Source organism: Hypomesus nipponensis, chromosome 17, assembly GCF_054491055.1.
Source record: "Hypomesus nipponensis isolate SF chromosome 17, ASM5449105v1, whole genome shotgun sequence".
NCBI classification, from domain to species: Eukaryota; Metazoa; Chordata; class Actinopteri; order Osmeriformes; family Osmeridae; genus Hypomesus; species Hypomesus nipponensis.
Window position 1 is genome coordinate 23,188,263 of NC_140377.1, and position 17,321 is coordinate 23,205,583.

At 52.2% G+C, this 17,321-nt stretch overlaps 2 protein-coding genes across 3 annotated transcripts; both read left to right on the forward strand.

Annotated features, from left to right (window-relative positions):
• The first annotated feature begins 5,190 nt into the window (after positions 1-5,190).
• On the forward strand, positions 5,191-11,272 carry LOC146254160 (volume-regulated anion channel subunit LRRC8D). The gene is made up of 7 exons (XM_084678023.1): positions 5,191-5,300; positions 5,693-5,803; positions 5,921-6,211; positions 6,338-7,074; positions 7,441-7,691; positions 8,212-8,589; positions 8,793-11,272. The coding sequence occupies exons 3-7, from the start codon at positions 6,046-6,048 to the stop codon at positions 9,922-9,924; spliced, it is 2,664 nt and encodes an 887-aa protein (XP_084534149.1). The 5' UTR covers positions 5,191-5,300; positions 5,693-5,803; positions 5,921-6,045; the 3' UTR covers positions 9,925-11,272.
• A 153-nt stretch (positions 11,273-11,425) lies between these two features.
• Positions 11,426-16,943, forward strand: ddx39ab (DEAD (Asp-Glu-Ala-Asp) box polypeptide 39Ab). Of its 2 annotated transcripts, none has more exons than XM_084678512.1 (10): positions 11,426-11,501; positions 12,283-12,499; positions 13,309-13,436; positions 13,931-14,207; positions 14,312-14,430; positions 15,294-15,425; positions 15,581-15,690; positions 16,118-16,262; positions 16,377-16,524; positions 16,717-16,943. In XM_084678512.1, the coding sequence occupies exons 2-10, from the start codon at positions 12,292-12,294 to the stop codon at positions 16,731-16,733; spliced, it is 1,284 nt and encodes a 427-aa protein (XP_084534638.1). In that variant the 5' UTR covers positions 11,426-11,501; positions 12,283-12,291; the 3' UTR covers positions 16,734-16,943. The 2 variants fall into 2 exon arrangements, with proteins under 2 accessions (XP_084534638.1, XP_084534637.1); XM_084678511.1 differs by having other exon boundaries at positions 11,484-11,501; positions 12,287-12,499.
• Positions 16,944-17,321: the final 378 nt, after the last annotated feature.

The following is a 17,321-nucleotide window of genomic DNA, read 5'->3' on the forward strand; positions in this document are numbered from 1 at the left end:
TCTCTCTCGCCCTCTCTCTATCTCTCTCTCTCCCTCTCTCTCTCCCTCTCTCTCTCAGGTGAAACTATCTTTCTAGGAACCTGAATCTCAGGGGTCTGGAATAGAGGGGGGGGGTGGAGGGGCACAGAGCTTCCTATGCTTTGTAGTTACACCTGTCTTACCCCCAACTCTCCCCCCAGCCCTCCCCCCAGCCCTCCCCAAACCTACCTTACACACTTTTTGGTTTGTACACTCCAGAACTACACCACACTGCAGCGGTGTGGAAACATACCTCCTGCCTGCAGTGTGGGACTGTTCTCACTGTGGGTTTTCTTCTGCACTCAACACACACTGTTGGAACACACACAACAAACACACAACAAACACACAACAAACACACAACAAACACACAACAAACACACAACAAACACACAACAAACACACAACAAACACACAACAAACACACAACAAACACACAACAAACACACAACAAACACACAACAAACACACAACAAACACACAACAAACACACAACAAACACACAACAAACACACTATGTGTTCTGTATATTCTGAATTTCTTTAAGGATCTGAATTGAATGCTGAATGACAGAGTTGGGTAGAGATTTTGTACTACCTAGATGTTTCTGCAATCTGACCCCCCAAAAATATCAGAATATTGTTTGATTCTGAAAAGCATGACAAATATATGTTGGGCTTTTAGGGTGGGGTGGTGTGTGATGTGTGTGTGATGTGTGTGTGTGTGTGTCATGTGTGTGTGTGTGTGTGCAGCAGTGGGGTGTGTCCTGTATAATGCAGCTGTGGTTTAACACCATCATTATTCAGTCAGCCTTAGTCTTTCTCCAAACACACACACACACAACACACACACACAACACACGCACAAACACACACTTACATTTACTGACACACTTACTGACATTACACAGTACATGTGTACATGTCTACAGTAGAGAACGTTCTCTGAAATGTGTAACCCAGATATCATCTGCATGTGTACTGGCCTTCAAGGAAGACATGGCCCTGCAGCACGAGAGACGTGGGAACAGGGGGGAGGGCAACAAGGGGGGAGGAGGGGGTGAAAGGGAGTTTTCACAAGGCCATTTGTGAGGAGGAAGTGAGGCGAAGATCCTCTGTGAAGGTGACAAATAAAACTCAACACCTTCACCACAAGGCTCCACCCTTGTCATAATCGTCTCAAATTCCCATAGCAACCACCTATAGACCACCTATAGACCACCTATAGACCACCTATAGACCACCTATTACCCACCATCAACCTCTATAGACCCCATCAACCATAGACACCCCTCAACCACCTATACACCCCATAAACCACACATAGACCCCCATCAACCATCAGTAACATCTATAGACTTCCATCAACCATAGACCACCATTAGTTTCAACTTTCAGGTTCACAGAACAACACAAGGTCAAACCGGGCACTGACATTCTTGGGACAAGACAACGCAAGCAACCTAGCATAACATAACATATAAGTACTAAGAATATCAAATACATCTATGATGAGCTCAAATAAAATAGAATAAACAAAAAATACAAATAAACATCCTAATATACAGAAAAGTATGCAATATACAATATACAAAACCCCCATTAACCACCTATAGACCACCTATACACCCCCATCAACCATCAATAACCTCTGGAGACTCCCATCAACCATGTATTGACCACCATCAACCACCAATAACCACAAACTGCATTTAGCAGTGTGATTTATTTGTGATGTGCGTGTGTGCGTGTGTGCATGTGTGCGTGCGTGTGACTGTGTGTTTGTGTGTATGTGTGTATGTGTGTGTCAGAAGACAGGGTGAGAAGATCACAGGGCTGGGGGGGGCCTGCTCACACTCATCTCCTCCTATTTACCCTCTCCCTCCCCCTCTTTTTCTCACGGTGGCTGTAGCAGGCCAGCAGGCAGGGTAGGAGCAGGCAGGGTAGGAGCAGGCAGGGTAGGAGCAGGCAGGGTAGGAGCAGGCAGGCCAGGAGCAGGCAGGGTAGGAGCAGGCAGGCTAGGAGCAGTAAGGGAAGGAGCAGGCAGGGTAGGAGGAGGCAGGGTAGGAGCAGGCAGTGTAGGATCAGGCAGGGTAGGAGGAGGCAGGTTAGGAGCAGGCAGGCTAGGAGCAGGCAGGGTAGGAGCAGGCAGGCTAGGAGCAGTAAGGGAAGGAGCAGGCAGGGTAGGAGTAGGCAGGGAAGGAGCAGGCAGGCTAGGAGCAGGCAGGGTAGGAGCAGTAAGGGAAGGAGCAGGCAGGGTAGGAGGAGGCAGGGTAGGAGCAGGCAGGTTAGGAGCAGGCAGGGTAGGAGGAGGCAGGGTAGGAGCAGGCAGGGTAGGAGCAGGCAGGGTAGGAGTAGGCAGGATAGGAGGAGAGGAGAGATTAACAACACCAGAATTCACCATGGCAAAGATAGACACCTACCTGTCCTTCATGTGGTCACATGACCCATGGACCAGGAAGTGATGGTTTCTGCTGAGGCATCCTCTAACAGGAAGTGTGTGACTGCACTGTTTCCTCTCAGAGCACTCACAACCTCCTTTGAAGTCAGTCTAAAATCATGAACAAATAGATACCAAAGGAAATCTCAAGTCCTACAAGCCACATTTAGCCACATTGATCTTGTCTCTTTCTGTCTCTCTGTCTGTTTAGCTCCTGCAGACCACAGAAAGAGCTGTTGGCCCTCTTCACACACGTGTACGGCTCTACATTTGCATAAACACACACACAAACCCACAGAGACACACACACATTCACACCCAGATACACACAACTACATACACCAATATATACATAGAGATGCACACACACATAGAGCACTGATAGTCGTATGGCGCTACAGGGCTGGCTTGAGACCACAGCGCTAGCGCGCCCTCTGCTGGATAGCTAGCAGAATACATGAGGTCAGTCATCATTCGCATAGGCAACAATATGAGGGGCCGTTTAGGAAATAATTCAGACTGTCCTTACACAAACACATACGACAAAACACATACATTCACATATGAAACGTTCACACACACATCCATACTACTGGAAACTCACATCCACATATGGGAAATGCTGGCACAGACACATGAATCCCACTGACTCACACACATACTGACACACACACACACTGACACACACACACACTGACACACACACACACACACACACTGACACACACACACACACTGACACACACACACACACTGACACACACACACACACACACACACACTGACACACACACACACACTGACACACACACACACTGACACACACACACTGACACACACACACACTGACACACACACACACACACTGACACACACACACACACTGACACACGCACACACTGACACACACACACTCATATATGAAACACTCAAGTCTCATAAGGATGACTAAGAAGCTTTGAGAATGAGAGAGTGTGAGAACATATTCACTTCATTCAGAAGGCATTTTAATATAGTGAAGTCAGTTCAGTAGTTTAGCCATTTTACAGAAACGACAAAAAAATAGCTTCAAGCTAAAACAAAAATGGTTAAACACTGGGTGACCAAACATACATATCTAGAAAGCAGGGATCTGGAATTTGATAAATGTACAGTAACAATCATTTGATGCTGGGATGTACAGAACAGAAATGACATGGGGGGGAGAGGGGTGCATGTCATAAATATGATGGCAGGACAGAGCATGTTAAGGGAGGGGATACACATTATATCAGGTGGCATGTGCATCCCCCCTGTAACTCATATGGTAGACAGGTGAACAAAGTGGTTAATTGAAAAGCCATATTAAATTAAATTTTAAAAATCCTGATTGGGCATTCTTGTCATAGAAAGGACAAATGAAGGTAGCCTAGATTAAAGGAAACAGTGGCGGTTCTAGACACATTTTACTGGGGGGGCCAAGGGGGGGCCAAGGGGGGGCCAAGGGGGGGCCAAGGGTGGGCCAAGGGGGGGCCAAGGGTGGGCCAAGGGGGGGCCAAGGGGGGGCCAAGGGTGGGCCAAGGGTGGGCCAAGGGGGGGCCAAGGGGGGGCCAAGGGGGGGCCAAGGGGGGGCCAAGGGTGGGCCAAGGGGGGGCCAAGGGGGGGCCAGTGTTTTATCAGATGGGGCACATAAAAAATTGAAACAAAGGATATTTAAAAATTAAATAGGCCTACTTTAATTTTGCTTTACAATAAAATCATACAAACGGCTCTGGCTCTCCCTCTTCCAGCTCCTCAGCTCTCTCAATACCTTGATATGTTTCTCTCACTTTTTTATTTACTCTGGCAAAAAAGGCTGCAATGTCCCTTCCTTGTTTCATGATGACTACTAGAAGAAGAAAAACGGGTAAAATATATATATATCTATTATTCAGTCAGTTCAGCTCATTTTTACAGGGGCACTGGCCCCTGTAGGTCCCCGTGTAGAAACGCCCCTGAAAGGAAAACATATTGTTCATAAACCTGCATGTGATGTTGAGCCACATACATGGGCCTATCGCTCGGCCTATGTAGCTAAGGTGCTCTTTGAAAACACAGTAGATTAATCAACAATACAAAACTAGCATTAAACAATTCACACGCAGCCTTAATGTAACAGACAAATAAACGTACTATTTATGTAGATAGATGAGTCCCTTGTTACTATGAAAAATCGTGTCTATTCTTCCACATCGCTATTTGTTCCATTTAAGAGGTGAATTCGAAGTGCAACTTTTTTGAGTGCACGCGCGCTCCCGCGGCGAGGGGATACAATTCCTGGCGGGGATAAGTGCCTTGGCACGATACCTGTCAGTTTATGCGGATGTGAGTTTTCAGTAATAACCAATGTGTGAACGTTTCATGTGTGAATGTGTAGGCCTATGTGTTTCATACGTGTTTGTGTAAGGACAGTCTGAATACTTTCCTAAACGGCCCCTCGTAAATAAAGCTGAGATTGAAATCGTATGGTTTAAAACAGTCTAACCAAAGTGTTTAATTTGGAAAGCGTGTACGGAGGGAAGGCGTTTTACCGCCAGCTCCAGACTGTTTTCTTGCAGGTTGCAGTTAAACGTGTTGAATTAGATTTTCGGACGACACCCCCTCTTGTCATGACAACCGATTAAGAACCAACAGCTAGCGCCTGTCCCCGCGCCGCCCCTCGCGCACATCCCAAGCCGCCAATTAAATACTTTGGGGAGAAGTTTCTCTGTTCCAGAGAAAACCGGACCGCACCGGAGCCGCGTCGCTCCGGAGGCCAGCTTGGGAGCGGAGCGGTGTCATCGGCGAGGGGAGAGGGAACACGTTTTGTCTTCCAAACTTCGCAGGTAGGCAACGGTTTTCTCCTCGTTATATATACTTAGTCGTAATGTTCTCTCGTTTGATGGATTCTTTCTTCCTAACTCTTTGCCGAAGTGTCACATGTGAGGTTTCAGTGGACTGTTATGAAACTTCGAACTAAAATATTGATAATTTCCTATTTTCTCAACAGCAGCGAGTCTATACAATATTTTTGACGCTTTATTAGCGTGTTTGTGTATTGCCAATGCTGCCCTGTGTTACTGGCCGCCTGTAGGCTATTATACAACATTGGCTGAGGTGATGCGGTTAATGCGTGGAAGACTGTATCAGACGGTAACGGGATCTCTGAATCAAACCCGGTCTCTGTTTAATCTTCGTCTCCAGCCTCAGTAATGACATTGTCTTGTTATCCTGTTAGGCTAGCGTCTCTGACCTGGTTTACAGGCGCATTTCAGGGATGGGAAGCAGAAACCTTTAACTCGGTTAAAGTCTGTTTACTGTTACAGTCCTGAACACTTTACATACTACGGTAAGAGTCCAGCATGCTGCACATGTTACATACTAAGATGGAGGTTACACACTAACTTTGTCTCTCTTCTCCTATCCCTCCCTCTTGTCTCCTCCTCTACTCTCTCCTCTCCTCAAGAACACAGCCTGTCAGTTGGTGTCCAGGGGAGCTAAACAGAACTCTTTTCACCCAACCAGCATTGTGTGAGTGAGTGTGTGTGTGGTGTGTGTGTGGTGTGTGTGTGTGGTGTGTGTGTGTTCACCATGTTCTCCTTGTCAGAGCTGGTGTCTCTGAGCCCAGGGCAGTCCAGCTCCAAGCTGCTGAAGCCCTGGTGGGAGGTGTTCATGGACCACCTGGTCCTGCTCATGCTAATGGTGTCTGTACTGGCTGGAACCCTCCTGCTCTCCAGGGACAGGGTGGTCTGCCTGCCCCTAGACCCCTCCTCACCCTCCTCCTCCTCACTCCACTCTTCCCTCTCCTCACCCTCCTCATCACCCTCCTCCTGCTCCTCGTCCCCCTCCTCCTCGTCCACCTCTTCCTGTTCCTCCTCTTCATCCTCCTCCTCCTCCTCCTCCTCTTCCAGGAACCACAGTACCCCCTCCCCTCCCCCAGCCCGCCTGCCCCCGCCTAGCCCCCCTCCCCAGGGCCGGAGGACTCAGCTGGACTACCAGCAGTATGTGTACGTCAGCCAGGTGTGCTACCACCAGGCCCTGCCCTGGGCCTCTCGCCTGGCCCCCTACCTGGCCCTGCTCCAGTCCCTGGTGCTTCTGGCCAGCGGAGGCTTCTGGCTGCACTTCCCACTCTCCTCCGCCCGCGTCGAACACTTCTTGGCCATCCTGGCCAAGTGCAGCGAGTCTCCCTGGACGTCCCGCGCCCTGTCGCACGCCGCCCGCCACGACCCCGCCCACGACCCCGCCCACGACCCCGCCCATGACAACTCCCCCATCCAGCAGGAGGAGGAGGAGGAGGAGAGAGGAGGCCAGAGACCTCCCCCCACGCCCTCCTCCCTCCTCACGTCCTCTCGGACGCGTCAGTCCAGCCTGGACTCCGGAACTGACAGCCCCCTGCTGGGCAGGCCTCACCCCGCCCCGCCTTCGCCCTGCCCCTCCTCCCTCTCCCGCACCTCCTCCCTATCCTCGGTGTGTGTGCCCCCGCGGGCGCGGGCCTCCAGGTCCCCCGCCCCCCGCCAGGCGGTCACCCTGGACAGGAGTGATGGGGAGCAGGCCCGAGCCCTGTTTGAGAGGGTCCGCAGGTTCAGAGCTCACTGTGAGAACTCTGACGTCATCTATAAGGTCAGTCTGTCTCTCTATCTCCCTCTCTCTATCTCCCTCTCTCTATCTCCCTCTCTCTATCTCCCTCTCTCTGTCTCCCTCTCTCTGTCTCCCTCTCTCTGTCTCCCTCTCTCTGTCTCCCTCTCTCTATCTCCCTCTCTCTCTGTCTCCCTCTCTCTATCTCCCTCTCTCTCTGTCTCCCTCTCTCTATCTCCCTCTCTGTCTCCCTCTCTCTGTCTCCCTCTCTCTGTCTCCCTCTCTCTATCTCCCTCTCTCTCTGTCTCCCTCTCTCTCTGGCTTTCTTTCCTTCTTCATCCCTTTTTCTTTGCCTCTCTGCAGATCTACCTGTCTCTCTCCGTCCAGATTTACCTGTCTGTCTCCCCGCAGGTGTACCTGTGCCAGACAGCATTCAAGCTGCTGATGGTGGTTGTGATAGTGGGCTACACCGCCCCCTTGCTGAGCTCCATCACCTTCTGCCACACCTGCCTCCCCCAGGCCCACGGCCTGACGGGCTACGCTGCCTTCCAGTGCACCCACACCCTGGCAGCCCTGCTGCACAAGCTCATGCTGGCCTACCTGTGCCTGGTGGGACTCTATGGTCTGCTGGGCCTCTACGCACTCTACTGGAGCTTGTACAGGTGAGCTGGGGGTTAGGGTGGGGGGGGCCTGGGGGAGGGGGGGGTGGACTGGGGGAGGGGGGGTTGGACTGGGGGAGGAGGGGTTGGACTGGGGGAGGGGGGGTTGGACTGGGGGAGGAGGGGTTGGACTGGGGGAGTGAATGTTTTGTCTTTTTAACTGGGTTGGTATGTTCTGCAGTCTGAGCTGGCTGTGTGGTCTCTAGGTACCAGGCCAGCTTAACACTGCAGTCACGAGACTGTCACACTAAGAGCTAGTTCTCTTTGTCTGACCCCCTCCATCTGTGTGTGTGTGTGTCATACGCTTGTGTGTGTGTGTCCTAACCATGTGTGTGTGTGTGTCTTAACCCTGTGTGTGTGTGTGTCCTAACCCTGTGTGTGTGTGTCCTAACCATGTGTGTGTGTCCTAACCATGTGTGTGTGTGTGTGTGTGTGTGTGTCCTAACCCCATGTGTGTGTGTCTTAACCCTGTGTGTGTGTGTGTCCTAACCATGTGTGTGTGTGTGTGTGTGTCCTCCCCCAGCTCCCTCCGTCAGTACTCCTTCTCCCGCCTGAAGGAGCTGTGTTTCCTTGGCGATGTCCCTGACCTCTGCAACGACCTGGCGTTCCTGCTGCACATGTCTGACCAGTACGACCCCCTGCTGGCCCAGCGCCTGTCCGTGTTCCTGTCGCCCGTCAGTGAGACACGCCTCCTGGACGAGGGCATGCGGCGGCGCTGGGGCGCCGAGAGGCTGGTCTCCATGACGACCACGGACAGCAGGGGGCGGAGCCTGCTGCAGCTGGTGGCGCTGCCCCGCCTCCCCCCGGCCCTCTTCTCCCTGAGTCAGGTGGAGGTGCTGAAGCTGGAGCTAGTCCGGGAGGCCAAGATCACCGGCCAGGTGACCGGGATGACCTCACTCAGGTGGGTCGCCGTGGTTACACCGTCCCCCCCCTCCCATCAGTGGGTAACACACGTGGTTATGCACACGCACATGTCCAGCTGAGTTGTGAGGTTTGTATGTGTACATAGACTTTATATGTGTGTGTATTTGTGTGTGTGTGTACATCCTCTTTACTTTTGTGTGTGTGTGTTTGGATGCTTGTGCGTGGTGTGTGCGTGCGCAGGGAGCTGCACCTGTACCTCTGCTCAGCAGCAGTAGAACCGGGGGCGCTGGCGTTCCTCCAGGAGCACCTGGAGTCCCTGCACCTCACCTTCCCCCAGGCCTCCGACCTGCCGCCCTGGGCCCTGTCCCTGCGAGGCCTGCAAGAGCTGCACCTCTCTGGCCGACTGGGCTGCGAGGGCGGGGTGGGCCGGGGCTGGGCCCTGGGCAGCCTCCGCCAGCTGCGTCACCTCCGGGTGCTGGTCCTCAGGGGCATGCTGCCCCGCGTGCCCGGAGAGCTGGGAGAGGTGGGTGCCACCCTGGTCCGCCTGGAGGTCCACAACGAGGGCTGTCGCCTGCTGGTGTTGACGGGTCTGCGCCGACTGGGCGGTCTGACGGAGCTGGTGCTGCAGGGCTGCCAGCTGGAGCGCCTGCCCTCCGCCCTGCTAGCGCTGCCCGCGCTGCGCAGCCTGGACCTGGCCCACAACAGCCTGCGCTGCCTGGACGAGCTGCCAGGTCTGGGGCAGCTCCGGCGGCTCTCCAGCCTCTGTCTTTCCCACAACCGCGTCCTGGTTCTTCCCGCCGGCGTGGGCTTGCTCCGGGGCTTGGAGCTGCTGGACCTGAGCCACAACCAGCTCAGCGCCCTGCCCCCGGCCCTCTTCATCCTGCCCCGTCTGCGGCGCCTGCTGCTGGGGGGCAACCTGCTGGAGGAGCTGCCGGGGGAGGTGGGGGCGCTGGGGGCGCTGGCAGAACTGGACCTGAGTGGGAACCGCCTGGAGAGCCTCCCTCCAGAGTTGTGGAGGTGCGCGGGGCTGCGCAGCCTCAACCTGGCCCACAACTCCCTGGAGGGGCTTCCCCCGGGGCTGGGGGCCCTGGGAGCGTTGGCACGCCTGGATCTGCGCTGCAACAGCCTGCAGGAGCTGCCTGAGGAGCTGGGGGGCTGCTGGGGGCTGAGGGGGGGCGGGGGGCTGCTGGTGGAAGACTGGCTGCTCCACACCCTGCCACAGCCTGTCAGGGACTTCCTGTTGTCCCCGCCCGGCTCCCCTCTCCCAGGCACAACTTCGGAGACAAAAGCGTCGCGCCCGGAGTCTGACAGCTTCCCCTACTTCTCTGCTGCTCAGTGGAGCTTCTCCTCTGCTATGGAGTCACGCATATAGAACCCTACTAGAACCCTACTAGAACCCTACTAGAACACCAGAACCTGTTACAAATCTATCCTGTTCCTTAACCAGAACCTTAATCCGAACACTAACCAACCCTCAATGCCAGACAGCACTACGGGGTGACTGCAGGATGATGGAGTCTTTGAACTAGCTACTCTGAACCCTCTATTCTGTTTGACCCAAGAGGTGGTGTCTGACCACCTGGTTATCTGACCTGGATCTGCCTGCCTGTCTGTCTGCCTGTACGCCTGTCTGCCTGTCGGTCTGTCTTCCTGTATGCCTGTCTGCCTGCCTGTCTGTCTGTCTGCCTGCCTGTATGCCTGTCTGTCTTTCTGTCTGCCTGTCTGTCTGTCTGTCTGTCTGTCTGTCTGTCTGTCTGCCTGCCTGTATGCCTCTCTGTCTTTCTGTCTGCCTGTATGTCTGGCTGTCTGCCTGCCTCCCTCCCTGCCTGCCTGCCTGCCTGCCTGCCTGCCTGCCTGCCTGCCTGCCTGCCTGTCTGTCTGTCTGTCTGTCTGTCTGCCTGTCTGCCCGTCCTGAGGAGGTCTGAATGTCCATTTGATGTTTTGTATTTCTGACATATGACTTTTTTATGGACCAATAACATGGAACCATGTAAACAGCTTCTTTTGCACATTTAATATGGATAAACACATGTACAGCTTCTGCCTAGCTGATATCCTGACTAGCTGGCTGCATTCATAGGCAATTTTACTGCGGGTGCAGGGGGTGCATTTGCCTACTGTTGGGATGAAAACATAATTTTCTAATGAATGTAAAGAACAGATTTAATGATTTTAGAACATTTTTCAGTGATGTCAGAGTTGTAAGTTCTATCATGGATTGTTGTACTCTAATAATTAATTTTAAAAATGATTAAGCAAAAAATAATGATCCTTACCCTTTGCTCCCCCAGTTTTAAAACCTAGAATCGCCAATGGCTGCATTATTAAATGCCAAACAGAAGATTCCGAAACATTCTGAATGTACTACACATCATTGTTACATTAACACCTGCAGTGGTAGGAGCAGTAGAGTTGAACTCAGGTGAGACACACAGGTCACAACAAGTGTACCTAAATGCCTGAATGCCTTGCCTGTGTTTAGGTTTAATGTAACAAGAAATGAAAACAAGATACCGCATTTACATTTATTAAAATCCTTACTAAATACAAATGTAGGGGTATTATATAAATACAATTCCCAGAATGAATCTTGTAAAGGATGTAAAACTCTTTCTTCGAGAGTTTCTTTCGAGCTACCAATTTTTTTTTTTTTTTAACTAACAATTATGACTTTAAAAATAAGTATGATGGCTTCATGCATTAAATGATAATTAATACTTTCCAGCTGTCCCGCGGCTTTCTAGTAGTGAGTGTACCTGATGATTGACAGTAGGTCTCAACCAATCTTGAACGAACGGAAAGTAGTTTGCAGAAATAGACGTGTGCCTCAACCAATGAAGTCCATGCATTTACGAGAGGCGGTAGTTCCGCATAATTCTATAAACTGCTGCGGCCTCCCCATGTGGCTTTCAATACACAGCGCTACGGAGGGTGATACGGAACCACACGGTAAGACGGCATTTGTTTTTTTATTTGTATATCGACCACATGTAATATATTTAATAGTTGTACTTTTTACTAAACCCGTAACGCTTCTTGGACAACAATTTTTTTGGAATAATTGCAACTATAGACGATGTTTACGCGTTCGTAAACCTAAAGCTAATGTTGGCTAGCTACTCAGGACTGGTTAGCCACCCCCTAGGCTAGCAGTGGGAAATCGCTAGTCAAATTCATTTGAGTTCATGCAAATATTCCCGATTATGAAAGGTTGGTTTATTTACAATCAGAAACGTTAACGACAGCCATGTCAAAGCAACGGTATAACCCATGAGCTAGCTGTAATCTGCAACGAAAGGATTGCATTGTTAGCCGTGTGTGCGCTAGCTTTACTACGGCTAGCTGGTTTAATCATGTTGGACTCATTCATTCACTGGCCAGCCTGTAGACGTAACCCAACAGCTGTTTTGATGTCAGCTGGACAACGAAATTATATTTTTCTATAATAGTTACTTGCGTTGACTGGAGAATGAATTACTTAACAACATTTGATGTGAAGGAGATTGTTGTGAGTATTGCAGGCATTTAACTAAACGAACACTTGCTAAAACGGAACAATATGTCCAGCTGTTGTCGTAATTTTGGGATAGCCGGTAGTGTGAAATTCAGAACCGCGTCCGCAAGGATCTGTTTTGTAAGTCACGTCTTTACACTGAACAGGAGATTGAATGGCAAAACAGGTGTTTGGAGTCAGGTTCACCACCACCAATTGCATTTATCCACTTCGCAGACAGACAGAATGGCAGAAACCGATGTTGACAACGAGCTGTTAGACTACGAGGAGGACGAGGAGCCCCAGGTCGCATCGGAGAGCGCCGTTCCCGCTGGCAAGAAGGAGGTGAAGGGCTCGTACGTGTCCATCCACAGCTCCGGGTTCAGAGATTTCCTGCTTAAACCGGAGCTGCTTCGCGCCATCGTGGACTGTGGATTCGAACATCCATCCGAAGGTAAAGATTCATGCGCCAGAGCCGTGTTTGTTTAGCGGCAAGACTAGCGCTAAACTAGCCTGGAGGTGTCCTTTCCACTTATGTGATGGTGTAACAACATGAAAGTGTATGTTATGGGGTGGATTAGTAGGGACTACTAATAGACGGTTTGTTGCCCCCACTAATTAGGGGCAGAGGAGGGGTTGTGTTAGCATGTAAGCAATAATATCCATCATTGTTCAGATCACCAACCACCTAGGTCCTTGTTGCTACTCACATACTCTGGTCAAAACACATCTGTTCTCTGAGCTGTGATTGGAAACCAGTTCAACCAGTGGAACACCACTCTACCACAGATCAACACCTATTTACCCTCCCATCCCTGCTATGCTGGGTGTGTTGTGACGGAGGGAGGGAGGGAGGGAATGGACAACATGTATACTAGCATGAAGGCAGCTGGGTTATTTAAGGGCGTCAGGGATGTTCAAGGCTCACCCTGATCCACCAGGACAGGGCACAGGAGCTGCATGAGACATCCTGATCCTCCAGAACACAGGAGCTGCATGAGACATCCTGATCCTCCAGAACACAGGAGCTGCATCATAGACATGCTTACTGAGTTGCAGTAATAGAAACTAACATGTGAAAGCATTTAATTAATAATGTAAGGCCTGCTTAAGAACCAAAAACCAAACCATCATTCTGGACCATAAGAGCAGAGCATCATGTTCTGTTGTGTGGTCAGTCCTTCACCATCCCCCTCCAGTGCAGCACACGTTACCTTATCTGTACCAGCATGTGAGTGACTCCCCCTGCCCTCTGCCCTCCAGTGCAGCACGAGTGCATCCCCCAGGCCATCCTGGGCATGGACATCCTGTGCCAGGCCAAGTCGGGCATGGGGAAGACGGCCGTGTTTGTGCTGGCCACGCTGCAGCAGATCGAGCCTGTCGACGGCCAGGTGAGTCCTGCAGCAAAACCGCCTCTGCTTGCCAAACCGGTGAACGGTCCCTGACCTCCCCTCTGTACGTGGGGGCTCTGAGGCACCTTCTCTCCTTTGTATTTGTGTTATTTGTACGTCGTTATGGACATGAATGCATCTGCTAAAGGAATACTGTTTGTGATGGGTGTAGCTTAGTGCTTAGAGCATTGACTAGATCAAAAGGTTGTGGGTTAGAATCCATAGTGTTTTGGATAAAGACGTCTGCTAAATGAATGGTGACGCTGGTTACAGCAGTGTATCAAACATGTTTGTTCTCTAACTAGACGCATCACTGTAGTCAGAACAAGAGTGGCTGTTAACTTCCTGTCTCCCCCCTCCTCCCACCCTCTGTCTCCTCCCACCCTCTGTCCCCTCTGCTCCCACCCTCTGTCCCCTCTGCTCCCACCCTCTGTCCCCTCTGCTCCCACCCTCTGTCCCCTCTCCTCCCACCCTCTGTCCCCTCTGCTCCCCAGGTGTCTGTTCTGGTCATGTGCCATACACGCGAGCTGGCCTTCCAGATCAGCAAGGAGTACGAGCGCTTCTCCAAGTACATGCCCACGGTCAAGGCGGCCGTGTTCTTCGGGGGCATGGCCATCAAGAAGGACGAGGAGGTGCTGAAGAAGAGCTGCCCCCACATCGTGGTGGGAACGCCCGGACGCATCCTGGCCCTCAGCCGCAACAAGACCCTCAGCCTGAAGAACGCCAAGCACTTTGTCCTGGACGAGTGTGACAAGATGCTGGAGGCTCTGGGTGGGTGGCTGTGTGTGCGTGAAGTCTAGCAGCTGTGTGTGTGTAGTCTTAACAGCTGTTTGTGTAGTCTAACGTGTGTGTGTGTGTGTGTGACCGCTCCCCAGACATGCGTCGTGACGTGCAGGACATCTTCAGGCTGACCCCTCATGAGAAGCAGTGCATGATGTTCAGCGCCACGCTCAGCAAGGACATCCGGCCTGTCTGCAGGAAGTTCATGCAGGATGTAAGTTCACCTGCAGGGGGCAGCACTGCGGGCACAGCACGGACTGCTCACTCCTTTACTGACCTAACGGTCTTGCTGCTTTCTCCCCGATCTCACCTGTACTGGGGTTCAAACTCAGGTCCTCTGACTTGCTAATGCGACCACCACCTTTTTTAAACACCACTTCAACCAGCTACACCACCAAAAAGCTCGCTCTTTGCTGGCGTGGGTGGAGGAGCTAGCTCTTTGCTGGCGTGGGTGGAGGAGCTAGCTCTGTGCTGCAGTGGGTGGAGGAGCTAGCTCTAGGCTGCAGTGGGTGGAGGAGCTAGCTCTTTGCTGGCGTGGGTGGAGGAGCTAGCTCTGTGCTGCAGTGGGTGGAGGAGCTAGCTCTGTGCTGCAGTGGGTGGAGGAGCTAGCTCTAGGCTGCAGTGGGTGGAGGAGCTAGCTCTAGGCTGCAGTGGGTGGAGGAGCTAGCTCTGTGCTGCAGTGGGTGGAGGAGCTAGCTCTGTGCTGCAGTGGGTGGAGGAGCTAGCTCTGTGCTGCAGTGGGTGGAGGAGCTAGCTCTAGGCTGCAGTGGGAGGAGGAGCTAGCTCTGTGCTGCAGTGGGTGGAGGAGCTAGCTTTAGGCTGCAGTGGGTGGAGGAGCTAGCTCTGTGCTGCAGTGGGTGGAGGAGCTAGCTCTGTGAGGAGCTAGCTCTGGTGTTAACACTTGGGGAGTGAGTCTAACCAGGTTGACTCGTATAGATGAAATGCATCTTTATAATTCATTTATCAAGATTTGTCTGGGGCTTCACAGATTGTATAGTTTGTTATACTTCAAGATCAAACATCAGAAGTTCATATCAGTGCTGGAAATCCTGACGTGTGTGTGTGTGTGTGCACCAGCCCATGGAGGTGTTTGTGGATGATGAGACCAAGCTCACCCTGCACGGCCTGCAGCAGTACTACTGCAAGCTGAAGGACAGCGAGAAGAACCGCAAGCTGTTTGATCTGCTGGACGTGCTGGAGTTCAACCAGGTACGTCCTCCTCTCTCCCCCTACACCACCCCTGTCCTCCTCCTCTCTCCCCCAGCTCATCTAGATGTCTACTCTCCTGCCCTCTCCTGACCCAGGTGACAAGGTTGTAGTTCTGTAGTGTATGTATGGGGTGTAATACAGTGTTTGTCCTGCAGGTGGTGATCTTTGTTAAGTCTGTGCAGCGCTGCGTGGCTCTGTCCCAGCTCCTGGTGGAGCAGAACTTCCCTGCCATCGCCATCCACCGGGGCATGAACCAGGAGGAGAGGTAGGCAGCCCTGCCTGAGGGAGGAGGCAGCCCTGCCTGAGGGAGGAGGCAGCCCTGCCTGAGGGAGGAGGCAGCCCTGAGGGAGGGAGGAGGCAGCCCTGCCTGAGGGAGGAGGCAGCCCTGAGGGAGGGGGGGGGGGGGGGGGGGGCAGCCCTGAGGGAGGGAGGGGGGAGGAGGCAGCCCTGCTTGTGGGAGGGGGGAGGAGGCAGCCCTGCCTGTGGGAGGGGGGAGGAGGCAGCCCTGCCTGTGGGAGGGGGGAGGAGGCAGCCCTGCCTGTGGGAGGGGGGAGGAGGCAGCCCTGCCTGTGGGAGGGGGGAGGAGGCAGCCCTGCCTGTGGGAGGGGGAGGAGGCAGCCTCAACACCCTCCCCCTAGCCGGTCACCTTGACAGTATCACTGATCACTCTCTCCCCCATATCTCTAACACAGGTTGTCACGGTACCAGCAGTTTAAGGACTTCCAGAGGAGGATACTGGTGGCCACTAACCTGTTTGGCCGTGGCATGGACATAGAGAGGGTCAACATCGTCTTCAACTACGACATGCCTGAGGACTCAGACACATACCTACACAGGGTATGCTCACACACACACACACCTGCACAGGGTACACACACGCACATGCACAGGACACACCCCCTGCGGTGAGGTGAGAGGTTGCCATGACAGCGTGTGACCTGGCCCCCTCAGGTGGCGCGTGCGGGCAGGTTCGGCACCAAGGGGCTGGCGGTCACCTTCGTGTCGGACGAGACGGACGCCAAGACGCTGAACGACGTGCAGGACCGCTTTGAGGTCAACGTGGCCGAGCTTCCCGAGGAGATCGACATCTCCACCTACAGTAAGATCCTCCTGCATGTCCTCTCTGTCCTCCACCCTTCCTACATCTCATCCTCCCCTCCCCTCCTACAGCTCCACCACCTTTCCTACGTCTCCACATACAATAAGACCATCGTCCTACTCTTCTCCAGTCTTGTCGTCCCCTAGTGGTCAGAGGACCAATCACAGCTCACGTGTTTCTGTCCTCCTGCAGTTGAGCAGTCCAGATGAGTCCTCCTGCCCAGAGGAAGGCTTCTTCACGTTCCGCCTCCATGCCTGCGTGTTACCCCTCGTCACTGTTAAAGCTCCACTCTTCCCCTCCACCGTCTACCCACACCTTTTAGTTTACCTCAATGTGAAGATGGGGCTTTTTAATGTTTTTGTTTTAGTTGTTTTTGTTTTTTGGTCAATGATATTAAAACAAACCTTTTTTTAAACCCAGTTTGTTGTTGATCACTGCTTTGGAGAAACAGTTGTTTGTTTCGAGTTTGCATCTGTCTCACACGGAATACATTTCATTACCATGACATTGATCTCTGGTGATTCTAAGACGGGAACCAGCAACACCTTACTGCACCAATGAGATATGCTTCCTGTCAAAGCTGATTGGCTGGAGCTTGAATCCTAGGCATCAGTCACCCAATGTATGTGTTACACCTGAAGTAGTTGGACATCAGTCCATATACCTACACATGAAACGAGTCAAACATGTTTCTTCTCTTTTATTACGTTTCCACCACTTTGTTTTAAAAACAGTATGTATAAAAAAAGAAGCCAGGCGAGACCTAATGTACCGTACAAGAGAAGCCTGTGAGTGCG